This window comes from Babylonia areolata, chromosome 2, assembly GCF_041734735.1.
Source record: "Babylonia areolata isolate BAREFJ2019XMU chromosome 2, ASM4173473v1, whole genome shotgun sequence".
NCBI classification, from domain to species: Eukaryota; Metazoa; Mollusca; class Gastropoda; order Neogastropoda; family Buccinidae; genus Babylonia; species Babylonia areolata.
In genome coordinates, this window is record NC_134877.1 from 8,236,673 (window position 1) to 8,264,488 (window position 27,816).

The 27,816-nt window shown below is 41.1% G+C and overlaps 1 protein-coding gene across 1 annotated transcript in view; it reads right to left on the reverse strand.

Moving 5' to 3' along the window:
• Positions 1-422: 422 nt before the first annotated feature.
• LOC143296081 (uncharacterized) overlaps positions 423-27,816 on the reverse strand; it is a 57,324-nt gene continuing 29,930 nt past the window's right edge. Inside the window, exons 7-9 of the mRNA XM_076607842.1 lie at positions 24,040-26,141; positions 2,636-2,713; positions 423-626 (exon numbers count right to left, since the gene is read on the reverse strand). Coding sequence (XP_076463957.1) covers positions 439-626; positions 2,636-2,713; positions 24,040-26,141 — 2,368 coding nt within the window. The 3' untranslated portion in view covers positions 423-438. The remainder of the gene's footprint in view (positions 627-2,635; positions 2,714-24,039; positions 26,142-27,816) is intronic.

Sequence of the window (27,816 nt, forward strand, 5' to 3'; positions counted from 1 at the left end):
GAGGGGTCTGTGTAGAGGAGAAGAGAGGACTGGCCGTACTGAGTGAGATAAAGCTGTTCTGTCATATGAAACAGCGAATGGCGGACAATCCGATTCGAAAACTGATTCTCTTCAACTTCCATTCTGGAATTCCTAGAACTTTGCCGAACGTACTGTGACAATTTAAAGCCTTTTTTTAACCTCTGGATTGTGTTTACTGGACCTGAAAAGGCAAAGTGTCATATCTTTTTTTGAATTTCAGTCATAATCGCTGTCTATAAAAACTACTGATAAAGGGTGTGTGTGTGTGTTTTTGTGTGTGTACTTTTTCTTCTTCAGTGTATTTTTTTCTTCTTCAAATTTCTGAAGTCAGCCGACACACGGCTGTGTTATGGCTGGAATCTGAACTTGATTCAAGTAATGTTTGACATCATTCACATTTCCTTGAAGAACAGACATTTAAGCAATGCTGTCTTCGTCACTGTCAATTTGCAAGTTATATTTTCTGCGCACGCGCTCAAACACATCTTCCTCGTCATCATCCTCATCTTCGTTAAAATCAAGAGTGTCGGCGGAAGCTGGACGAACTGCATGTGGTGTCGCCTGAGCTGAGAAGTCTCCGCTGCCTGTTGATCGTCTGTGATTCACTGAAACATACACCTACATATAAAACGATGTGCAAACTAGGAGAAGACGAAATGAAGAGCATAAAATACAGAATTCAAAATCATTTGTGCTTGAAGGAAATTCTATGAAAAAAGTTTTTTACTTGTCGATTTTCATGAGATATTTCCTGAAATGTTTAAAATCAGTTTCTGAGAACAAAGACAAAGGAGAAACTTCAAATGATATACAACACAGAGAAAAGACAAACCCCTGGTTCGTAAATAATCTATCAATTCTGACAAAAGTAATGATAAAGTTATCAGAGGTGAAGGATGTGTTTATCATTGGGTCTAAACGCATATCCTAGCTTATGGGAAAGATGAAGTAATGAACCTCTGTGTATATGGGGACAATACTTTAAACTTCACGGCAATAAAACAACCTCGTAAATAAGACAATCCCAAAATTTGTGTTCTGACTTTGTCTGGGACAAGAAAAAACTGCCAAGATGAAGTGAAAACGGAGGAATAGAGATATCGGTAATATACGCTTTTATGTGAACATTAAAACCGTCCTGAATTAAAGTACTTGTCTTAGAACTAGCTAGAAAACAATACAAAGTGGATGACAGATTTACTAATACTACGTCAAGAAATGAATACATAGAAAAATATTTTAATCAGTTCTGGAAATATGTGTATTAGGCTTATAACAAATGGAACAAATGCTGATATTTATAAAGATGTTTGCAGCCAAACCAATTTTTAACAATGACAGATTAAAAATTTACAACACCAATTACTGTAGATAATGAATAACCCAAAATATTTCAGTATGCTGATGATTCAGAATATCTCTAATCAGGCAAAATGAAATCGTTTGAAACTTGCTTTAATATTCATCATTAGACACTTCAGGCAAAAATCATATTGATGATCATGTGAAACCGAGAAAAAAAAACAAGTGCAATATAGTTAGGGAGCTGTTATTAAAGCTCTTCAGTCCATTGCATAAATCATTTGTAGATGAAATGAAACCCTACTTAATAAGAAGTATCTGGAATGTGATTTACAAATGATTTAACAGAATGTACACAAATAAACAACTCTGAAAAATTAGCTGATATTTAATATTTATTGAAGATCTAAAGGAGGATATTGCAAACTCCAGCTGGAAGAGTGACAATATCAAAATAACTCATTTTGTCAAAACTGATACAGTTGTGGATTTTTGGTCGAACCCCCCTGACACTTTGTTTCAAAGTTTACAGAACATATGCTATAAATTAGCATGGAACAAAAAAAGATAGAGGCCTTTTTGGCTAACGGAACTTACTCCTACAAACTTTGTTGTGCAGACTCATCAGAACCAATATTCTATAACAAAAGAATTGAATATGGCAAAAGATTGTTAACTCTGGAAAGTAAGTGGACAATGCACAGTACATTTTCTAAAAGAAGATGGTCACACACACACACACACACACACATATATATATATATATATATATAGAGAGAGAGAGAGAGAGAGAGAGAGAGAGAGAGATAGTTATAGACAGATATATAGGTACAAAACAGAAGAATGCACAGCACGATTAAACTTACTCTGATTTTCAGAATACACGGAAACGATATAACCCTATGGTCTTCGGTGAATTTTTGTCTTCCTTTTTGCTATCTGACTTATAATTTCCCAAACGGTTGATACAACCAGTCTTATTTTACACAGCCCTTACTCAAAGAATACATGCTGAAAATGTGAAAACGAAATGTGTTCACTATTCCACATAACGTTATATCCCTGAGGTCCGACTAACCGCAATTTCCATTTGAAACAGTGTGTTGTTACTGCAGATTATATGTCGACATATTTAATGGAACTGAGTCCCACTCTTATATGAATGCTCTTATCATTTAACATGTTTCTCTTTTTCTTTTCTATACAATTATGTCTTCGCGCCACCCCATTCCTCCCAAATTTGCAGAATAAATTTAACCAACCCAAACATGAAACGAATAAAGAGACTAAGATGAGAGCCTTGACAACGTACCCTGGTCAGGTTGAGCCAGCTGGGCCTCAGCCTCTTTGACAACATCTGTCACCCCTCTCTTCTTCAGTCTCGTGCGACCTACACATTCACCATCATCGTCATCATCAATATGACCTTCATGTATACTCTTCATTGCTGTCAGTAACCGAATCTTTCATCTCCTTCCTTTTGGATCTTACCAGAAATGTTATCTGTGACTGTATGCACATACACATTCAACAAATAAAGAAATACATATTCACTTTTTTAGAGTACGCACATACCCAAACGCACAAAAACCCGCATTTACGCGCGCATGTGCATGCTATCTCCTTACACACACGCGCGCGCGCACGCACGCACGCACGTACACACATACATACATACATGCATTCAGACCGACAAATAAACAGAGACATGTTTATGTCTAGGAGCTCCTCGAAAGTTAAGAACTCACTGAATACTGGCAGTGTTACGATTTCACAGTTAAAACACATAGAATAGGAACAGTCACAATGGAAGAGTAAACACAGAAAACTTGGTCTCTCTTTAACAAAACACGGAGTTTCAAATTGATATCCTACTTAACATCGGATTCTAATAGCTTGATTGATCATTATTGAGAGGAAAATCTACCGCAGTTTGTAGTATTCCAGTAGATTTCATCATAACATGTCAACGAAATAATTAAACTGATTCATCCGAACCCCCCAATAGTATTCCTTGTTCTTCTCACATTAAAATGGTTTAAGTTTCTAGAATACATATATCTGGTACGGGAAACATTTCTCTGGAATTCAAGATCATTCATAAACAAATAACTTATGTATCATTTAAGCTTATATTGGTCTCATTTTTCCTCCAGGAACGTTTGCACAGTAGGTTTTCTTTTGTTCAGGCTACACTTCTATTTCTATTTGATACCAGTCAGCAGTGGGAAAAAAACAAATACTCTGATCGTATGGATGTTGTCTACGTAATTGAGCATCTTTGCACTGTGACATGCATTTAAATATGTGTTGCACTTAGATGATTCCATGTTTAAGGTATGTCATGTAGGTTGTTCTATAATGGAAATGTTTTTTGTTGACTCACTTGTGTAAACAAAGTGAGTCTATGTTTTAACCCGGTGTTCGGTTGTCTCTCTCTCTCTCTCTCTCTCTCTCTCTCTGTATGTGTGTGTGTGTGTGTGTGTGTGTGTGTGTGTGTGTGTGTGTGTGTGTGTGTGTGTGTGTGTGTGTGTGTGTCCGTGGTAAACGTTAACACTGACATTTTCTCTGCAAATACTTTGTCAGCTGACACCAAATTAGGCATAAAAATAGAAAAAAATTCAGTTCTTTCCAGTCATCTTGTTTAAGACAATATTGCACCTCTGGGATGGGCACACAAAAATAAAAAATGAAGCCTAATTATATGCAAACTGCATTTACTGTTAGATATATATATATATTTTGTATTCTCTAAACTTGGCACTTTGATCTGATATTCTGACACAACAACAAGAGCAGTAGTTATTATCATTTTTTGTTCAACCAGGAACTTCTTTTCCTAAGCATGGAAGTTTTATTTATTTTGCAAACGTTTTGGTGCAGATAGTAAAAAAAGGGAATTACTCTGTAATTAATGCTAGGGGACTCAATTTGCTTTAAACTGATCTTTCTCATCTTAAACATTACATTTTGAAATTATACTCAATACATAAAAAGCTTGTGTGTTTTACTCTCAGTGTACAGGGCTTTCACTATGTTCATTCGCCCAAGTGGTCTTTTTCGGAAAATAATAAAATCAATACGACGAGTGGACTTTACAGACCTGTTGGCTGAGCCCTGAAGGTCGTGGGCAAAAATCAATTGCGTACACATTCAAAGCGCGTGCTCATATTCTTCGCGAACGCGAACGACGCCATTTTGTTTCAAGTTGTTGACCTGCCCGTTCAATCCTATATTCAATCGACAATACACGATAACATGTGATGGAAAGTTGGAGAAGGAGACCGTTAATATTTATTCAGAGAAAGATTTGTGAATGCCTCATCACTTACTGGATTATGCCCCAAACTGACATAAAAATATCCACAGAATCAGTCGGAATTCACAGTTAAAAATTGTAAACCATGCGAGTTACTACCCTTGAACTGATCACGATGAAACGAACAAATTTCCAGTCTTCACTTCTCTCAAAATGAAGTCCTTTTCACTTCTTACGACGTTTAGAAGTACTTGTACTTTGCTCTACATGTTATTAGTTTGACAAAATACTAAATTTTCATATCAACTTTAAAACTATAAAACTAGAATGAACATAAAAGAGAAATTGATTCGACCGTGTCGTACTACATTCCCGGCGGGTGTAACTAAACTTGTACATCTAACTAGATCTAGTGAAAACGGCTAAATGTTGCAGTGTAATTGCGGCGATGGCCATTAAAAAGATTTTTTTTTATTGCCCTTACAGATTTTTTGAATGCCCAAGATACACCAGAATAATATGATTTAAACAGCGTTCTCACTGCGAATACCGCAATTGATTTATCGCCCTTTAAAAAAGTATGTTCAAATATCAAATTTTAGAACGTCAGTTAAGGACCCACGATAGTGTAATGGATAAGGCAGTTTCTTCTCACCCGAACTCGCGGGGTTCGAATCTGGTTAGGACTTTTTTTTTATTTTTTATTTTTTAACGCGAAGATTTATAATAATAAATACAGAATACATTTTAACGATTAGATTTTTTTTTTAAAGTGTATCACAAGTGAGTCTTGAAGGCCTTGCGTCTCTTGTTTTTAGATATATTATCACAGCACAAGAGATGTATACCCTACATGGAACTTCAGAAGCACTATAGATCAGTTGGTTGTTGTAATGTTTTGCTTTAAAATAAAAATTATTGTTCTGTGTCACACACACACGCGCGCGCGCGCGCGGACACACACACACACACACACACACACACACTCTCACAGTGACACATGCACAGTCACACACACACACACACACACACACACACACACACACACACACACACACACACACACACACACACTGTCGCAACCCATAAGGGGCTGCCTATGTACTCCCCCCCCTTCCAGAAAAATAATTATGTCCCGACAACACACAAAAACAGAAAATGTTCAGCTTTGTTGTCCACTGCAATTATATTTCCAAAAACAAAACAAAACAAAAAATACAGGTTACAAGCCAAGGCGCACAAAATTAACCCCTAGCTATTCGCAGAACCACTCTTCTTCGTCGTATCACATAACATATTAATAGTAATAATAATTATTATAATAATGTGAATTTATAATGTACCTATTCTCTAAATAGGGCTTTTCAAAAACAGGTAAGCACACAAACACGCGCGCGCGCGCGTGCACGAGAAGTACACAATGAGAATAATGGGGTGGGGCGATGGTTTCTACAATAGTTTAAAGAAGTGGGTTTTCAGTGAAAACGTAAATGAATGAAGTGGAAGAAGAAGAGTTCTTGATGTACACGGGGAGTTGGTTCCAAACAGCTGGGCCGGAAAAAGAGAAAGAACGCTGACCATAAGAGTATGTGCTGAGAGAGGAAATGCGAAGCAGACCAGTATCGGAAGAAAAACGGAGCTCGCGGGATGGGATGTATATGTGGATCATATCTGTGAGATATCTCGGGGCATTTCCAGGAGAAACGGATAGATGCAAGTTTGTAGTTGATTCTGTATGCGACACGTGGACAGTGAAGAGACTGTAAGAGTGGTGTGACGTTTTCCCCTCCAGGTGACTTGCAGACCAAACTGGCGGCACCGTTCTGAACCTTTTGGAGATTTTCAAAAAGGTACTTAAGCGAACCAACCAGGAGACCGTTACAATAATCAAGCCTGAACAAAAACCAGTATTCTTGTAGCTTTAGTGAAAAGGAACTGTCGAATGGAACCGATTTTTCTTATTTCCAAGTAGGCAGCTTGACATGTATTGGATATGTGCTGCTTGATGGAAATAGTAAGATCAAATGTAGCACCAAGATAGCGGGCTGAAAGAGAACATGCAATATCGGCAGTTTCATTGTGGAAGTTAAAAGTGGAAGTTAGTTTAACGGCACTGAGAACGACAAGGTAGAAAGGAAACGGGAGTGGTCGTGCCAGAGTCCTGGTCCCGAGGTCCAACTGGAGACAATGGCAACGAAGAATCACCCATGTCAAAGATCTGTAACAGCAACTCCCATTTAACTGTAAACCATTTTTGTGATTACGTAAACTTTACGTATGTTTTGAATATATTCATTAAAAAAAGGGAAAAATGTTCGGATTGCTTTTTTTGAAACAGAAATGAATATATTCATGTCCTTTTATGTGATTTGTTAATTGTAGAAATGTTTACTATACATTAGGTGATTTTAAAACTGATGTGACATCACATTCATTGTGAAGTTAAAACCCAGGTTCCAACGCACTTGCTTAGAAAACACACGTATGTATTTGTTGTAATATGAACTCGAAAGAAAAATCACACATGAAGTATGCATGCTGAAGCACCAAAGTATTTTATGGAAGAAAAGAACACGGTACTCCATGACCTTGCTTGCAACGGAGGTGGAAAATAAAATATGGAAATATCAGTCAATGCTCTGTTAGCGTGTTTATATTTTTGTCTCAAAATAAGTTATAGCTCCATCGAATGGGAGTGAGAACGGGACATTGCATCCTTTTCCATTTCACACAAATTGCACATTTCACTGTCTGCAGTTTTCGTTAATATAGGTGTGATGTTTGTCACTAATATTCGACAACATATTTTTGGTTTCAGCCATTTTACTTACTTGTATTTCCTTTATTCGTTTTGAAAAGAATATATACTTTTAAACATTATGGCATGAAGTCATATGCTCGAGATTAAAGTAAGAACATCGCGTTTTCAAATAAGTCAATTCAATTCATGTTGTTTAGAGCCCAGCCGACCGTTTAGGCCATCTCAGGGCTGTTCAAATAAGTCAATTTTATTGTCCTAAGTTATTGTACAAAACGATGTTTATTCTCAATTTGTTTAGAAGTTTTCATACTTAAGAATCCGCAATATCCACCAGATTTTTCATTAAAACGGTTTTGTATGACACGTCTTTTGGTGGAAACCCTTATGATCAATCTGAATCGTTTCATCGCGAACGGAAGCTAGAAAAATCACCTTTCGCATAATGTGTTTACTAATGGTATGTGCCTTTTCTCTAAAGGACAGAAATATCCACTTATTTTTGACTCACTTGTGTAAACAAAGTGAGTCTATGTTTTAACCCGGTGTTCGGTTGTCTGTGTGTGTGTGTGTGTGTGTGTGTGTGTGTGTGTGTGTGTGTCTGTGTGTCCGTGGTAAACTTTAACATTGACATTTTCTCTGCAACTACTTTGTCAGTTGACACCAAATTTGGCATAAAAATAGGAAAAATTTAGTTCTTTCCAGTCATCTTGTTTAAAACAATATTGCGCTTCTGGGATGGGCACAAAAAAATAAAGAATGAAGCCTAATTATATGCAAACTGCATTTACTGTTATATTTATATTTTTTGTATTCTCTAAACTTGGCACTTTGATCTGATATTGTGACCCAACAGCTAGAGCAGTCATTATTATCATTTTATGTTCAAACAGGAACTTCTTTTCCTAAGCATGGAAGTTTTATTTATTTTGCAAACGTTTTGGTGCAGATAGTAAAAAAGGGAAATTACTCTCTAATGCTAGTGGAGTTAATTTGCTTTAAACTGATCTTTCTCATCTTAAACATTACATTTTGAAACAAGAGAGGCAAGGCCTTCAAGACTCACTTGTGATGCACTTTAAAAAAAAAAAAATCCAAGCTTTTTATGTATTGAGTATAATTTCAAAATGTAATGTTTAAGATGAGAAAGATCAGTTTAAAGCAAACTAAGTTCCCAGCAGAGTAATTTCCCTTGTTCTACTGGCTACACCAAAACGTTTGCAATAAATAAAACTTCCATGCTTAGCAAAAGAAGTTCCTGTTTGAACAAAAAATGATAATAATGACAGATCTTTTGTTGGGTCGAATATCAGATCAAAGTGCCAAGTTTACAGAATACAAAAAATATAAATATAACAGTAAATGCATTATACTCAATATATAAATAGCTTGGATTTTTTTTTATAAAGTGTATCACAAGTAAGTCTTGAAGGCGTTGCCTTTCTTGTTCTTCTTGTGACACGCATCTTGCTTTTGATCTAAGAATAACATCTTCCGTGTTTTTTTTCGGATTTCATCTAGTCCTTTTTTATTCTGTGTGATTTTGTGTCAGATTTGTTCAGGGATAAGTGATTTTCTAGATCTGTGCATATTTTTCGAATTAAAGTTTAAACTTTCTTCTTTGTTGCAATCTTGTTTTCATAAGTATAACATCAAAATATAGATGGTATGAGATGGTACTTTGTCGTTAGAAATAAGTTCCAAGTTGTCTCTGTCATAAGGTTTTTCTACACATTTAACTGTTATTTCATTTTCTTAATTAATAGTTCTGTTTATGAGATAAAGCAACTTCGACCTTTACATCTTCATCTTCATCTATCCCTTGACCCGTGGGTGGGTCGTTGGGGCACCATGGATGACTGCCTGGTCAGCTCGCGCCACCTGCCTCGGTCCTCAGCGGCCCTTTGAGTTGTGGCAAATGGCAGGCCCGTCCACTCTTTGATGTTGTCCTCCCACCGCTTTCTCTGTCTGCCTCTCTTCCTCCTTCCTTGTACGGTACCCTGCAGGATGGTCTTGGCTAGGCCGTCTGATCGTGTGACGTGTCCATACCAGCGGAGCTTGCGTTCCTTCACTGTGGTTAGCAGGTCTTTGAATGGGCCAATGGCGTTTTGGACTCTTCTTTTCACTTCCTCATTTGTGATGTGGTCTTTGTATGTAATGTTCAGGATCTTGCGGAAGCATCTCATTTCCAGGGCCTGGATTCTTCTCTGGAGTTCTGCAGTGAGGGTCCAGGATTCGCAAGCGTATAGAAATATTGAGAAGATGAGGGAGCGCATTAGTCTGATTTTGGACGAGAGGGAGATCTTTTTGTCCTTCCATATAGTCTTCAATCGACTCAGTGCGGCAGTAGTCTGCGCGATTCTGGACAGGACCTCTGGTTTCGAACCCTCGTCTGACACAATGGCACCCAAGTATTTGAAGGAGGAGACTTCTTCCAGTTTTTCACCGTTTACGTGCAAGTTGGACGTTACGCCTTGGCTGTTGTTGGTCATAACCTTGGTCTTCTCGGCACTGATCTCCATGCCGTAGGCTGATGATGTCTTGTCAAGTTTGTGCACGAGTTCTTCGAGTTCTTTCTCTTCTCCTGCCAGGCCATCAATGTCATCGGCAAAGCGCAGGTTGGTGATGACTCTGCCTCCAATGCTGACAGTTCCCACATGATCTTCCAGGGCGTCAGTCATGATCCTTTCAAGAAAGAGGATCATGACTGACGACCTTTACATAGGAATGTGTTAAGTAGAAAAAAGAGCTATATTTCTTTCTGCTGCTTTAAATTTAAGAGTGATGTAGGCCTATATGAGAGAGCGTTATTTAATGTCCTAAATTACAAATACAATACAATACAATACAACTTTATTAATCCGAATGGAAATTACATGTGCATTCAAAGGCTCGTCACTCACACCACAGAGTCTCTCAGCTCAGAGTCGAATCCAGCATATATATATATATATATATATATATAATATAATATATAAACATGGCAAAAGTTTAACTTAAAAGTGAAAAGGTTCAATTTAAACATGAAAATGAAAAACTGAGCAGCTTGATTTATTATATAGGAAAAGAAATTATAACATGTATTTTAAAGAAAACTAAGAAGCGCTGTTTCTGAATAAGAGACATTATGATGAAATTATCAGTATATTGTTATAAATTCTTCAATGGCAGTTTCTGTCATAAAAAAATATCACATTCTTGGATGTCATAAAAAGAGGAATGTTCTGATTTTATCACAGACATTAATAAACGTTTGTTAAAAAAACAAAAAAAGTTAAATGGAAATTAATGATTATTCTGGGACTTAGTGTTACTGATGTTCTTGTAATTTTAGCAGTCCAGTCTGGACAGAAATCCTGTCTCCCGACACCTACAAATTCAAAGCCAGGAGACTATCTAACCCTATACATTCTTCAACTGACATACAGGTTACGGTAGATTAAAGTAGTGATGATGTTTCGATCGATAAAAGGCTTTGGTCCTCCAGCACTGACTGTATGATTTCAGCAAAATTATTGAACGTATACAGATAATATAGTTATCCGGAAACCTAGAATTCTAGTCTCGGGGAATATTAAGAATAAAAGCAGTATTTGTACATTTAAATCAGCTTACAAAACGTTTCTATTCTAGGCACTAAAAACTTCAAAGGAGTCATCCTCTTGATTGCCTTGTTAGATACGTTACTCTTCTTTTTTCTTTCCTTTTTTCCACGCTGAACAACGTTATCGGAGACAACGTCATATCTGTATCATAGTCATGCTTGAATGTTCTCTGGGTCTCACTTAATAATCCCCTCCCCTCCTAGCAGCCCTCTCTTTTTCCGCCTCCTTATGACTTACGACTTATGAAACCAACAAAAGCATTCATGTGTGTGTGCGTCGGGAGAAGGGGGGCGGAGGAGGGAGGGGTAGGGGTAGAAATTGAGTTCATGTTGTTTACAGTTCAGTGTTGAACTTTTTCATTGGCTTCTTATGTGTTGTTTAGTGGTTCATGTTGTACTTGACAACACACTGCCCATGCAAAAAATTATCAGCCAGACCTGTCAGTTCTGCTGCTGTCAATTATGGCGCATCGGTTCCATTCGGAAATATCTGTCCACCGATGCAACATCTAGACTTGTTGCTTCTCTCATTCTCTCTCGCCTCGACTACTGTAACTCTATTGTCTGGTTTGCCTACTTCATCCCTCCAGTCCCTCCAGCGCATACAAAACTCTGCTGCCCGACCTGTCCTCAGAAACAAAAGATCTGAGCACATCACTCCTCTTTTACAACATCTCCATTGGCTCCCTGTCTCACACAGAATAAAGTACAAGATCAGCACTCTATGTTATAAATGTATTCACAAACTGCCCCTTTGTATCGCCGTGGCTGCCTTCACATCTACACCCTATCTCGCTCTCTACGATCTGCTTCGGATCCACTCTGTTTACGCATACCCAGATTCAAACACTCCACTGTCGACCGCCGTTCTTTCTCTGTCTCTGGACCTTGCACTTGGAATGAGCTCCCTCCTTTGCTTCGTCAAGTCTCCGCACTCAGCTCTATCAAGTCTGGCCTTAAAACCCACCTCTTCCCAAAATAGTCTCCCTTCCCTGCCCCTTCGTTGTTTTTCAGTTTTTTCAGTCAAGAGTTATGCATGCGTGTCACTGACTGGTGTGAAAGCACTCTGATTTGTCTCTGCACAAGATTCAGCGCTATATAAATATATTCTAATTATTAATGTAGATATATTCCTTGCTAACAGTTATGTATTAATGCCTTTAATCTGATATACCCCCTGTCAGGTGATATGTCAATAGTAATGACGTAACAATAGAATCACTTCAGAGAAGTTATATCGTGATTGAATAACTGAAATGGAAGTGACTCAGCAGCAGTGCAGGGTCTCCTCTGGTGTGTGGCCTCCTGGCGACCAAACATCGATGGTTCCCTGTGGACTGCCGACGCTGGAACTGCTACGGACGAACCCGGGTGTGGCCGTGTATGGGGGAATCTAAATGAGCGGCGTGAGAGTAATGCCACTGAAACGGTGCAGATGATGGGGCAGAAAAATAGAAGAAGAAGGGGGATCATTTAAAAAGTTCTACTCCATAATCCGAGGCCTCAGCAAGACGTGTGCTTTTTGCCCAGACTGCGTAGATTCTATGATCCGTGTGCTTGGTATTCAAGACTCCAACACACAAACATAACTGTTGATGATTAGGAAACTCACCCTGGAGAAATGTGTGGACATTTGCCGAACAGCTGAGAACACCGTTGCACTCTACTGATAACAATGAAGCTGTGAACAAAATCAAAACACGCCAGAAGAGCAAAGAAAGCAAATTTGTGGCACATACCTTAAGCTACGTAAAGAAGAATGTCCAGCTTATGGAAAAACATGCTTTCGTTGCTCATGAAAGAATCATTTTGGCCGCAAATGTACAGTTACAGGAAACAAAAAGGACAATCGAGAAAATGTGCAACAGATGTGGGAGGAGACAAACAAAACAGATGCAGACCATGATAACTTGATCAACAGTATCGGACAATCCAAGAAAGACTTGTATCGCATGATGGTAAAATGACAAGAAGTGACATTTCAAATAGACGCCGGTTCCTCTGTGAACATGCTCCCAGCAAAGTTTACTGTCAACATTGAACCAGCTGAGAAGATCATGAAAATGTGGAATCACTCCCAATTCACACCGCTGGGGAAGACAGACAACCAGTGATAAACCCTAAAACCAAGAAACAATATACCATTGAATTCATTGTCTCTGAAGGCCATTTCACTCCATTGCTTGGTCTACAAACGTCACAAGATATGGGGCTAACTGACATACAAAAAGACAGCTTCATACACGTTGCTCAGATGCACTCTGCATCGACAGAAGACGAATACGCAGATGTGTTTGACGGATCACTTTGAAAACTGCCAGGACTGCAACACTTGGAGGTCGACCCACAGGTGAAACCAGTCATCATGCCTGACAGGCGCACACCAATCTCTCTCAGGCCTCAACTCGAGAAGGAACTTGACAAGATGGTTGAAGATGGAGCAATCACACCAGTTAGCGAAACTGCAGCATGGTTTAGGCAGATAGTCGGCACCAAGAAGAAAAAAGGAAAATTACGGATCTGCTTTGATCCACCTCAACTGAATAAAGCTCAGAGACGAGAACGATACCCGCTTCCAGTACTGGATGATGTCCTTCATGACCTGAGCAAATCCACTGCATTCTAAAAGGATAAGGATTTTGGTATGTACAGCTTGATGAAGAATCTAGCTGTTGACTACGTTTCAGACCTGTTTTGGACGGTACAGATGGCTACGATTCCCTTTGGGTACATGAGTTTCGTCAGAAATATTTCAAAATAAATTTCTTGAGGCATCTGATGGATTGCCAGGAGCAGTCTGCATTGCTGATGACGTCATAGTTCATGGCAAAAACACTGAAACTCATGATAGACATTACCAATCTTTCCTACAGAGATGCAAAGAGAAACAGATCAAACAAAACAAGGAAAAGTTGGATCTTCGATCTGACAACATCACCTTAATGGGAAACAAAACCACAAAAAATGGCCTACAAATAGACCCTCACAAAGTTGCAGTCATTACCCAACATTGCAGGATTACCCAACACCAAAGACTGTTGAAGAACTCGGACGACTCCTGGGCATGGTCAATATCTCTCACGATACTTGACACATTTCACCCAGGACCTGCAACCTCTTCAGAACCTGCTCAAGAAGGATGTACTGTGGATGTGGACTTCATCCCGGGAACAGGCTTTCAAATCAGTGAAGGAGAAGATCATGAACAGTCCCACCTTAGCTTTCTACAAACCAAATGAAAACCTCACACTCATCAATGATGCCAGTGAATATGGACTGGGATCTGTGCTCATGCAGAACACATCAGGCCAGTTGCTTTTGCAAGCAGAACACTATCTATAACGGGAAGAAACTACTCACAGATAGAGAAAGAAATGCTTGCTGCTCTCTATGGTCTACAGAAATTTCACCACTACACATATGGCTGTCCTGTACAAGTGATCACAGGCCACAAACCTCTTGTCTCAATCTGCAAGAGACTGTCAAAAGCTCCAATGCGACTACAGTCTATGCTGACGATAGCGCAGATATATGACTGTACACTTGAATACAGACTAGGCCAGCAGATACCTGTGACAGATGCACTGTCTGCAGCACCAGGATCAGACATAGAGTCAGAAAACATAAATTCACTGACACGGTCACCCTTCACGCCAGAACGTCTTGCGGAAATCAAAGAACGAACGACAGAAGACAACACTCTTTCTCAGCTCAACGACACCATTGTCAGGGTATGGCCTTTATCAAGACAGGAATGGCCTTCCAACATCACTGCATATTTTGACTACAGAGATGAACTCACCATTCAAGATGGGATCGTCCTCAGAGGCGAAAGAGACACATCTTCACAATCCAAGAAAGAAATTACCTCATCACCGTGGATTACTTCAGCCATTTCTTTGAATTTGACTACCTACGTGAAACTACTGCGGAAGTCGTCGTCACCAAGATGAAGCACCACTTTGCATGCATTGGTATTCCAGACATCGTGATCAGTGACAACGGTCCACAGTTCACGTCACAACAGTTCAGGCTTTCACTAAAAGCTTGGGTTTCACTCCAGCCCTGGACACAGTCAGTCAAATGGAGCTACTGAAGCTGCAGTAAAAGTGGCCAAGAAGTTCATGAAGAAATATCTTTATGCCCTATAGGATCCCTATTTAGGGCTTCTGAATTTAAGAAATACTTCAGAAGAAGGACTTACTTCAAGCCCCATACAGCGACTTATGGGAAGACGTGCAAAGACTACACTGCCAACAACATTCAATATGCCAAAGGAGAGAAACAACTTCTCTGGTGCCCGAGTGTTCCTCGGGTTTGTCACTAAAGTGTCCCAGTCGGGCATGGGGATAGACTGCCGCCGTGCTGGATAACCTCAGCGCATGGCCTGTCTACACGGGGACTAGGACTCTCAGTGGTTGCCGGCGTCTTGGCGGTTTGTGGCATGAACCATGAGGCTGAGGATCAACGTGAACCAGACATGGTTGTGCATATGTGAGAGCAGTGTACAAGAGGGGCGAATGTGTGTGTTCAAGCGAATGTGTGTGTGTGTGTGTGTGTGTGTGTGTGTGTGTGTGTGTGTGTTTGTTTTTGTTTGTTTGTTTGTTGTTGTTGTTGTTTGCAATATCGGGTTAGTAAGGTTGGGAGGGGGGATAAAGGGAAATAGTTAGGGCCTCACTGCTGTTTCGGTTGTCAGTATGTCGGTGTGAGTGAGTGAATCAAGTTTTGTATTGCTTATAAATTCTTGGTGTTGGCTGCACTTCACTGAGCGTGCGAGAATCCGGAGACCCATTTTTTCTTAAATTTTCTTTTATTAGATCGCGCGGGGCCGGTCGGGTTGTAGGTGAGTCCTCAACCTTTACCGGTCACATGACAAAGATAAACGACAGAAAATAGCTGAGAAGCACAGTCATTAAAAAGACCTAAAACTACTGAGTACTGGCGACACGGTCAAGATACAACCGACTGACAAAATCACTACACTATGGAAGGATGCCATAGTCGTCAACAAGAGAACCAGCAGGTCCTATGACGTTCAGACCAGTGATGGACGGCTTTTTCGACGCAATCGTGTCTTCATACGCTCAATGCCCTGCCCCACTTCCACATACCACATTCTCACAACTGTGCAGCAATATGGACGACGGACAGTCCAAAGTCCTACAAAAGGCTAGATGGACCATACTACACGAGTAAACAACAGGGGACAAACTTCAGAAGAACCACCCATACCACCTCCACAGGATCCAGTGAAACAGGAGTCCAGTGACACACCCTCAACATTACATCATGACTACAACCCTCAAGACTCCACAACCTGTGTTTTCCGACCTGGGGCTTCACGGGACATGTCATCCAAGAGCATAACCACAAGATCAGGCAGAACAGTGAAGCCCAGAAACAGACTTAAACTGTGAGAACCCTGGGCTCAGGATGAATGTGACTGAATACAAACTTACAACACATGAACATACAACAGTATGGAAAGAACTGGATTCACAGTCAGTTGTGTCAAATCTCTTGGGAAATGAATTTCAAGGTGTTCCTTTTGTTGCTTTCACACCTGTTTCAGAGACAGATGTACTTAGTGTGTTGAAAAAGTCTGCTCCAAAAACATGTGACCTGGACCCCCTTCCCACACCAATACTGTATGGGTGTTTGGATGTTGTTTTGCCTGCACTTACAAAAAATAAAGAAAGCCTGCTAAAGAAAGCCACTCTGGATCACAATGACCTCAAAAGTTTTCGCCCTGTATCCAACCTTGCTTTTGTGTCCAAAAATTATGGAAAAAATTATTCTCTCCCAACTTTCAGACCTTTTAGCATTAAACAACCTGTTCTCTTCTTTTCAGTCAGCATATAGCTCTGCCCATAGCACTGAAATTGCTTTGTTGAAGTAGTTAATGAACTGTTACTGTCTGTTGATGAAGGTAAACTGTGTTAACTTTGCTCGATCTGTCGGCTGCGTTTGACACAACAGACCACAGAATACTCCTTCCCAGACTTGAACATGTTTTTGGGATTCACTCAACAGTTCTGAGTTGGTTTTCTTCATACCTATCCAACCGCTTCCGGATTGTTAATAACTTTAAGTCTGATCCAACCCTGATCTCCTATGGTGTGCCAAAAGGCTCTGTCCTGGGCCCCGTTCTGTTCGTTCTGTACACTGCTCCTCTTTCTGATGTCATTTCTTGCCATTCTGTTCTTCACCAACTTTTGCAGATGGTACTCAGCTTCAAAACTCTGCAGAACCAAACGAAGTACACAGTCGGATTCTGTCAATGCAGGACTGTATTCTCGATGTTAAATCCTGGATGACATTCAAGAAACTAAAGTTAACTGATGACAAAACCGAAGCTATGATTGTTTCTTCTGCAAGAATGTCCGCATCAACTTCTTTTCCTGCCTCTAGTGTGGTTTGTGATACCCCATTCAGTTTTCTAAATCAGCAAGGAACCTTGGAGTCATTCTTGACTCAAACCTCAGCATGCATGCTCAGGTAGTAAATCTGCATAGTCAATTGTGAACTTTGTCGCATCAACTCTATCCGTCAGTACCTTTCTATTGAAACTACCAAAACTCTTATTTCTGCTTTTGTGCTGTCACGAATCGACTACTGTAATTCTCTTCTCAAGGGCTGTCCATATACTATTCTTCAGCGAATTCAAAAACTTCAAAACAATGCTGCCCGTCTGACTCTCAGAGTCCTTAGTACTGACCATATTTCTCCTAATCTCCGCACTCTACATTGGCTCCCCACTGAAGCGAGAATTAAATACAAAGTTGCATGTCTCTGCTATTCTGCTTTCCACTCCGCAGGACCTACATATCTTTCTGACCTTATCAGTTTTTACATTCCCGCAAGAAATCTCCGCTTTTCCTCTGACTATTACCTTTTGAAACTTCCTCGTGTCAATACAAGAACCTACGGTGAACGTTCTTTTTTCTTTGCTGCTCCTCACATCTGGAACGACCTTCCTAATCATATCCGTGCACCTGATTCTATTTCTGCTTTTCGCTCACCACTAAAATCTCATCTTTTTAAAACCTGACTATGAGCAGGTTTTCTCCAACACCACCCATGTCAGCTCACTTTGGATGTATGTAGAGTGGAAAAGGGAGTGTGTGTGTGTGTGTGGGGGGGGGGGGGGGGGGGGGAGGGGTGGAGGGTGAGGGTTGAGAAAGAGTGGTCATGAATGTTTTATGTAACTTGTAATATTTTTCTGAGCTCTTAGAAAGACAGGGCGCTATGTAAATGTACATTATTATTATTATTATTATTATTATTATTATTATCATTAACATTATACACTTTAGAAACATTCACAATCAGGACATAACAAACTACACTGGACTTCGTTTGCCCAGAACAATATTAACTATTGATCATAAAATTTAATGTTTAATAAAAAAGAAAAAAGAAAATAAATAGAGAAAGAAATAACAATAAGACTTTTCAAGGAAAAAAAAGTTATCTAGTGTTAATTTCGTATTGGATTTCATGATTCTAACCATTCCTTTACAACTCCCAAAAGGGAGTAGATGTCACGTGATATGCCAATAGTAATGGCGTAACATTAGAATCACGTCAGAGAAGTTATCACGTGATTTAATAACTGAAATGGAAATGGTGACTTGACTGGACTCTGTCAACACGTACTGTTAATTGAGCTGTCCCTTTTCTGTCTCGTCACCTCTTTCAGCGACTGCACGTAACACCCCCGACCACCATTACCCTCTTTTTTCTTTTATTTTTCCTTTTTTCATACCACAGAATTGGGCAGGAATTTATGTACACACACACACACACACACACACACACACACACACATATATATATATATATATATGTCATTACCCCGGTTGAATAAAATTTAGTTTTGTTTAATTTCGAATGTATGCATTAGTGTCATTTTACACTAGCCAAATGACGGAACATAACAAACATGCTGACGTTCAAATGGATATCCGAAGAATCAAGAAATATCGAAGAAAATTTGATTTTTCCCTCTAGTCATCACATCTGGGCTACCTATCTTAGTGTAAAGTCTGGATGAAAACAGTTTAGTGGAATTTAGTGGAGTGGTTGCCTATGGAAACACGTCCGCCAGAGAAACGATCTAATCCCACACTCGTCAAATTTTTTTCTCTCCACTAGACAATGAATTGAAACCGAGATCCCGTGTGTAGTTCGCACTCAGCATACGTAAAAGAACTCATGGCAACAAGGTAGTTGTCCCTGGTACAAATTTGTCGAAAAAATCTTTGGCAGTAAACCAAACACTAGCAGACGGAAAACAAAATGGGTGGCGCTGCACTGTGGCGATAAGCTCTCCCCAGGGAGAACAGTCTGAATTTCACAGTGAGAAATCTTGTGGGAAAAAATGGCCACTCTCCAAATTGGTGTTCATTGCGAAAACCAATTTAGTAAAGACTCCAGTTAGGGTCTACGGTTTCTGGATTACATGTCGACATCATATCACTTTTTTTTTCAGATCCAGGTAAATGCACCGCTGTTACAAATCTGTCCAACTGTTCGCACAATCGCCAATTGCCTCTGATATTGTCCTCGAAATGACAATGTTTATGCTTACCACACACACACACACACACACACACACACACACACACACACACACACACACATCACACACAAAGACTAAACACTAAACACTAACACTTTTACACGTTGACAGACATACGGGAATCAATTTTTTTCACTTTATGAACCAAAACCGACAACAAACAAACAAACAACAACAACAACAACAAAACCAGAAAGAAATACATGTGATTTGTTAAAGAAATCATGCAGATTTTCTCAAAGACTGTGCATTAGTAATACGATGAAGTACACGAAGAGTTAAACGGAAAAAGATAGTTACAGTTGGTATCATAGCGATATTTCCCACCTCTGCGCTACAGAGATAAACAAACTGACAGATAGAGATATAGACTGATTTAATTAGGCAGGCACCAGATATGACACGGAGAGGACTGAGAGAAACTACAGGGTAGGCCTACTCCGTAAGGTGCATACCTCCGCCAGTGCCGAACATTTATTTATTTATCAAATTCTGCTGATTTTCAAATTTTGTCCATGTCTTATTGATGTATTCTGAATATTACTTTCCTTAGCGTTAAATTCATTTTTTCTTTTAAATCCTGGATCTGGACCCAGAAAAGTAAGACCATCAAAATATAACTTCTTGCAAGGTATATCATTCCACGAATCAAAGTGTGAGGTATCATGGAAATCCATCAATGTATCTCAAGATAAATGAACTTCATGTTTTCAAACCGGCTTGTTCGTGTGTTGGTTTTTCAGCAGGATCAATCAAAACATTATCAACTGATTTACCTGAAATTTTATCCAAGCATAAGCTATGGGCCAGGGACCATCGGTTAGATTTATTTTCATCTTGATCAGCATCCGAATCCACTCTACCCCTTCCCCTAAAAGAAACAAGGAAAAAATCCTTGCATCAAGAACAACTGAATAAAAAATCTGGTAGAAAATTGTAGGGAGGAACAACGAACTTTTTCGGAGCTTCACCGCCTTTAGATAGCAAGAATGGATAAGAAAGAAGTGATCCCAAAGTAACATGCAAAGGACAATACTCTCTTATTATACATTTCCAGTTGGAACTTTGTTATTACGCTTCTTCGGAGTTCCCAATACATAATGAACCCAGTGTATGTTTGTGCTATTAATGCATGCGACACGATGTATATATTTGTGATGTTCTTCGCAAGTCAGCTGGAGCAAAGTTATAGCCATCGTTTCGCAGAACACTGTACATTTCTTGAAATTCAACCAGTTGGATGATTTATATCTTTCGTTCTCTGAAATTGCGGACACTGACTCTGAGAAAACTGTAAACTTAAGAACTGAAATTGTTAATCCATTTTTAAGTCAAGGGCAGTACTCAAGCAGCTGCATAGACAGCAGACATTTAAAAAGGGGAAGTTGACAGCAGGTGGGCAGAACACTACATTATGTATGTCACCAGCGTTGCTTTTCGAATGTAGGCATACTTTGCGGCTGATGAACACACGCGCGCGCGAGCTGCCCGTGATCCTCGCGCTGCAGTGGTTTTTGTGTGTGTTCTATTTTTATAAAATAATGGGAGACAAACAAAAAGGAAAATGTTACAAACAGAATGTGAAGAAAAAGAGGAAGAGAACGGAAAATTGAATTAGAGTTTTGAAATTACAGTCGTCGTTCTGGAGTGTTTCTCCTGAGTATGGAAACAAGCAGATTAATTAAACAACTGAGAGCAGGCACACTGTTAGCCCCGTACCTGCATGTACAGACCGGTTTTTGGAAACATGCCAGCATAAATTATCCCTCTCTCTCTTTCACACACACACACACACACACACACACACACAAAGCCTGACCATGCACATGAACAAAGATATACACGCACCCACACAGACCTTACATGTCATCATCATATTGTGCACGTCATTATTTGCCTGTGTAAAATTATGGTTGCTCTCCGGGATGGGCACGTACTCGTTGCCATGATTTGTCTCTGCCCATTTCTTTTTTACCTGCCTGCGTTAATAACCCAACTTGTCAGAAATAATCAGCATGGGTTTTTCCTGCACAGTTCTTTCATGGACTGCTTGCTGTCCCATGCTTTTTCGCAGTCCCACACTTTCTCTCACTTTACCCAGGCTTTCCCTCATTTTACGAGAAAGTGTGGAATTGTGCAATAACAAGACGTCTTAAATAAATAAACGTAAGGCCCGAAGATGCTGCTGCGTCATGATGAACATCTCATGAGGGCAGATTGACAGAGAACCGTGTCCCTTCTGGCCAGCATAGATTAAAGATTTAGATTGAGCTTGTAGCCGCATCGGCCACCGCGGTCAGGCTCATTCTGCCGCAAAGAAAGATCCAGACAAGAGTCGCTAAAGATACCATGAGGTTTAGTTGGAATAGTCTCCGTTCCAGATAATGACTCCAACGTTTCCCCCAGGACAGATAAGAGCAAACGCCTCTCACAGACCTCACACTCCCGTTTGACCTACAAGTGCCATGGAAAGGGAGCTGGAAAGTGATGAACACAAGACCAGTACCACTCCCGTGAAGAGTTCACGAGCGTTGTGAGGGCAGGAACACCCAGTCATTTCCAAAGAGGGGGCGTAAACTCATGGCTTCCATGAGAGGCAAAAGGTCCCTGAGGGAGGCGCTGGTGACAATGGAGGTTGTCCTGACTGACGAGTACTTGTACTTCCATCTGAGGCAGCACGCGCCATGGGGGGACACTGAATGCTGGGGACAAGCATTATTAGGCTTATAGTGGAGGGGGGAGTTTCAGGGGTTCTCCTTACAGCCCAGCGAGTCCCAGGGGAGAACCCCAGTACGGTAGGATGGGAAAATCAACCGTGGGCACCGGCCACCCTATGAGCCCATTCCAAAAGGTCAGTGGCGCCAGAACTTCCTGGAAGTGTGTAACGTGCGGTGGGAGGTAAGGTCCGATCTGGGTGTCATACTCGCCGGCGAACTGCTGGGACAACAGCCTGGAACTACTTGTCATGCACTGGTCTCCACCCAAAGAGTAAACTGTCCAGATAACAGGTCGCCTGCCACAAAACAGGTCTCCCCATAAGGGGAGAGGCAGTTGAACAGTGAAAGGGTCGCCTGACACGTACCCCTCTCCGTTCCTCGACCAATGGTACTGGGGAGAGAGAGGCCAGATACAGGGGTTGTGCGCCTCGCCTCTCACCAGCCATTCCCTCCTGTTGGAACCAATTCCAGGGGATGGGGGCCGGAAAGTGCGAATGTCTCTCACATACCTCACCCTCCCGCTGGACCCACGGGTGCAATGGGAAGGGGCCAAAATGTGAGATACACATGACCAGTATCCTCCCGTAAGGATACTGGGGTGCGCTGACCTGGGATGGGTTGATAGAGGTGTGCCCAACCGAGGCCAGAGGTTTCTCCCCCACAGAAGGAAGTGGGCAGAGGACTCAGCATGGGAGGGGGAAATGGAGAGAGTCGTGCCACCACTGAGAGAAAGTTTAGTATACTGCCGGGAGTAAAGAGCCGTCACTGAATGCCCCTGAAAGGGAACGCCCCGCGCCATCCCGGAAGTGGCAACAATATGGGCATGACAGCACCTTAAGTACATTCCAACTAGAAAGACTGAGGGGGAGGGGGGGCGGTGAGGCCTCCTCAGTCTCCTTTCAGACCGAGTTTTAGGACGAGCCCACCTCCCACAATCGGTCTCAAGAGAACCCAGAGACAGCAGGCTTGGGTTGGAAATATGAAGGTTTGGCCATCGCAGGGTGGAGTGAGTGCGAGGCACAACAACTGGTACAAGCAAGAGCTCTACAAGAGAAATGAAAGAGAGGTAATCAGAATGAAACGAGAAGAAGAAAATAACGATTCGAAAATGAACGAGGAGCGAGATCGAATCGAACGTCAGAACTGAAGCAAACACTGTTAAAGAAAACAGCCGAAAAGAGTCTGGAAAAGGCTGAAGCAAGACAGAACTAAAACCTGGTGAACTCATCAAGTTAATCGTTAGCAAAAGGCTGTTCAGTGCTAGAGGTGGGGAATGCGCTGATTGACCTACCAGACGACAAGCCTGGTGAAGGCTTTTTCGTGCTGTGATAGCCGCAAAATTTGGCCAGCAGAGCAAACCGACAGGCCAAGTTTTGTACCAGTTTGACATGGTACGGTTCATCACACACACACACACACACACACACACACACCACCACCACCACCACCACAAAGAACAACAGATGCAGGTGAAGGAGGTGTGCATGCATGCTCATATGCAAGAGTGCAAAGGCTGATAAACAATCACCCGTTTACACAGGTAAAATACAGTCTAAGAATGAAATGGATCCAATTCGTCTCTGGGAACAGGGAGATGGGACGAAGGCATGCGCGCACATAATATGGGAGTGCAATGGCGAAGACAGAAAATGAGTCAACCGTTTACACGGTCAAAACGGTCACTAAAGTGAAAGGGTGTTTATTAACATATATATATATATATATATATATATATATATATATATATATATATATATATATATATAACACATATATATATAATCTCATATTTACCCTTTTCGTCCGTCACTCTGACCATGACAGTGTCGATGCCTTCCATTTTGGGGGTATTGGCTCGTGGATTCCACGAGGGCCCTGTGTTCACCTCAAACATTTTCCCGTACTTTCGCTCCAGTTGTTTCTTTTCTTCTGCCTTGTTCTTGGGCTGTGGTTTTGCCGACTTAAGTCCGTGAGAATTCGCTTGTCTTCCACCTGAAGACTTCTTGTTGGCGTCCGTACGTGCGGGACTCGTGGCAGCAATGTGCTCGTTTGAGTCTAGTTGATGTGAACTGTGGAAAACATGTCCTTTGAGTACACGATCATTCGGGGGCACTTCCCTTGATGCGGTCTTATCTGGAGGATCTTTTGATCCAGATTTCTTCGCTGTGGTGACATTTAGTTCTTTGTTTTCGTAACTGACTGCGGTTTGCTTATTATCAACAACGCCCCTGTCTTTGACTTTGCTCAATGCATTGTTCTGTTTTAATTTGGTAGGCAAATCGTTGTGTTCGTTTTCATTTTTCTTGGTGTCAGGACTACCAGTTTTCGCTTTTTTCATGTCATCATTCTTATTCTGAAAACTGCCATTTTGGTCCTTTCGGGGAGTGCCATCACCTCTACCCTTTTTCTCCTTATCCATCGAGTTTCTTTCCGTTGGCTGGTTTTCATTCTTTACGTTTGCTTTGCTGGAGGAAGTCCCTTTGGGTGGAGAAACAGCCACTGAATTATTCTTGGCGCCAGAAGCGAAATCATTCGTGTTATTTGCAGAAAGTGATGCCACATTTTCAAATGATTCCGTGGCTGCACCAGGTTTGCCATCTAAAATGGCAACTGAACTATGAGTATTTGTGGTATTCCTGTTTGGGTAAACAGGTGTGACCGTGTCTTTGACCCTCGTAGTTTGCTCTGGATCACACTTTTTGGTCTTTGCCATACTACCGGGAGCCTTTTTTCCAGTCTTAGTCATGTTTGCGCGTGTGTTATTTGGTCTATTTGTATCATCATCATCCGACGAGAAAGCTGGTTTTGAAGCTTCAGAGTTACTAGTCTGATCATTGTTCGAGCTTTGCTTTGAGTTCATTGTGGCATTGGGTTGATTCACCTGGGTGGAATCCGTGCTGGCAGCTGTTTTGGAGCGTGTTGCATTCGACTTGCCCTTGAAGCCAGGACCAGTATTCAATGTGTCATTCATATTTGAGGAAGTTACTGGAGCACCGGATAAGGATTTGTCTGCCTGCTCTGACTGTGGAATGTGGGTCTGGGAGTACTTCATCCCTCGTTTACTAATAGTTTCTGTTGCTGTCTTGTTTGTGTCTTTATCTAAATGACAACTGTCTCCAGCAGCTGATGCTGATTCGTCTTTGTCAGAACCGTTAACATCATCGACACTTCTAACATCGTCATTCTGGTCCCCAGGCAGACCATATATGTCGCGATCCCATTTTTCATACTCCAAAATTCTGGACGTCACATACTGCGTACGAAAACGATGTAACTGCTCCCTGCGAAACTTGCGCCTGACATACATTAGTTGCCGTTTCTGTCGCTTTTTGCTCTCTTCAGTTCGCTGTCGTTTCTTTCGCTTGTCCTCAGCTTGACGTTGAAGCTCTTCCAGCTGGACATTAGTCAGCTTCTTGAAAAAACATTCCTTGCGATGTTGGCGGTATGCTTCACTACCGTACACGTTCTGCAGATGCAGAAACATTTTGGCCTCGTTACGTGTCAGGATATGTTCCTTAGAAGACTGAAAACTTGAGTCTTTCATTTCCCCATGTTCTTCTTCCTGCAGCGAACTTCTTGTAGAAGTTCTCTGTTCTAACCAACAACCATCGTTGTCACTGACTTCTCTGCCCCGAAGCTGCTGTTTGGAGCGGCCTGTGTAGACCTTATACACTTGTCGTGTGGATGTGGTATTGGGAATGTGAGTCAGTTCCGCTTCGTAACGTCGCCAGGATTTGGCAGTTATTTGAGACGGCTGAGGAACTGATAGTGCAAGACGGTTATTCCATTCTGGCCGCTTCTTGATGCTCTTGGGTTCCCGCGCATGACTGGTGTCCGTGGGCACCTCATCGTTCTGCTGTCCATTATCAAATTGGTCGTTCCCACAGACTTCAAACCTGCAGTGGAATCAACAGATGTTATTGTGAAGCGAAAGAAATGTAATAATATGAACACACACACACACACACACACACACACACACACACACACAGACGTATCATTATTTGTATTTGTATTTCTTTTTATCACAGCAGATTTCTCTGTGTGAAGTTCGGGCTGCTCTCCCCAGGGAGAGCGCGTCGCTACACTACAGCGCCACCCTTTTTTTTTCTTTTTTTTTCCTGCGTGCAGTTTTATTTGTTTTTCCTGTCGATGTGGATTTTTCTACAGAATTTTGCCAGGAACAACCCCTTTGTTGCCGTGGGTTCTTTTACGTGCGCTAAGTGCATGCTGCACATGGGACCTCGGTTTATCGTCTCATCCGAATGACTAGCGTCCAGACCACCACTCAAGGTCTAGTGGAGGGGGAGAAAATATCGGCGGCTAAGCCGTGATTCGAACCAGCGCGCTCAGATTCTCTCGCTTCCTAGGTGGACGCGCTAACTCTAGGCCATCACTCCACTTAGAGTGCAATCATCCGTCTTTTGCCCCACCCCCTCATCCCCGTCCCCATTCCTCCCCTTTAAGACTCCATGTATTTCATAAAAAATACTATGCACGGCATGCATCTGATGATATAGGCCCATCTATGTTACAGGAAAATTGTTAATGTATTTATTGAACTGATTCAAATTTATTTCCCCTTTTATACCCGGACTATTTTTCACCCTTGCAAATACTGTTCTTTTCTTTCACAAGAACAATTTACAATTTAGCACTGAGCATTATCAAGGGCTCGATGGATTGAGCATGGTATTCTATTATTGTGTGAATTATACATCCAAGCCCAGATGCCTTCACTTTCCGTAAACAAGTGAAAAGAGGTGTCTTGGTTTAACTTAAAACTGATTTCCGACTGGGGTGGGTGTTAGGAGTGGGGATGTGAGTTTTAAAATCTCTCATTTTAAAATGCTCATGTTGGCCATTTTGTTCTTCCAGATGGGAAGTTAGTATGCACAGCAAACGACAGCTATTTCGTAATGTGTAGTGCCCATCGGGCTTGGTATCTGCCCTTGACTGCCAATTAGAGAGAAACCCTCTCACTCAAGCAAATATCTACTATTCACACTATAGTAGCATCGTACCTATGAGCTCTTCAGGCTTGCGGTGCAATGTTTAGTTTGTAATCCTTTTAGTCTCCAGTGGATTATGCTTTATTTCAGTAATCGTCTCAAGGCGTGATTCTTTTTAATTTGCAGATCTAAGTGCGTGTAACACTCATTTTGAATGTATGCAAAATAACATTTGGCAATCATTTTCAAAGCACCTTACAATGACTATTAATGTAATACCAAAGAAACAATAGTATGATATCGTGAATAACGCAAAAAGAGATAACAAGTAACAATCTATCATACATACATACGCAATGATGCACACACAAATACACACACACACACACACACACACACACACACACACACACACACACACACATATGGGTGACATAACTCTTGCTCCCTCTCCCTCTTCATGCACATATATCACAATCCAGTAATCAATCTGGATGGAAACAACACGTTCTTAAATGGAAGGGAGGGGATAGGTTAATCATAGTAATGTGTAAAGAGATATGTTTTCAGGTCTGACTTGAAAGACTCTAGGAACTGTGTCGGAATGAGTATGGGTCAT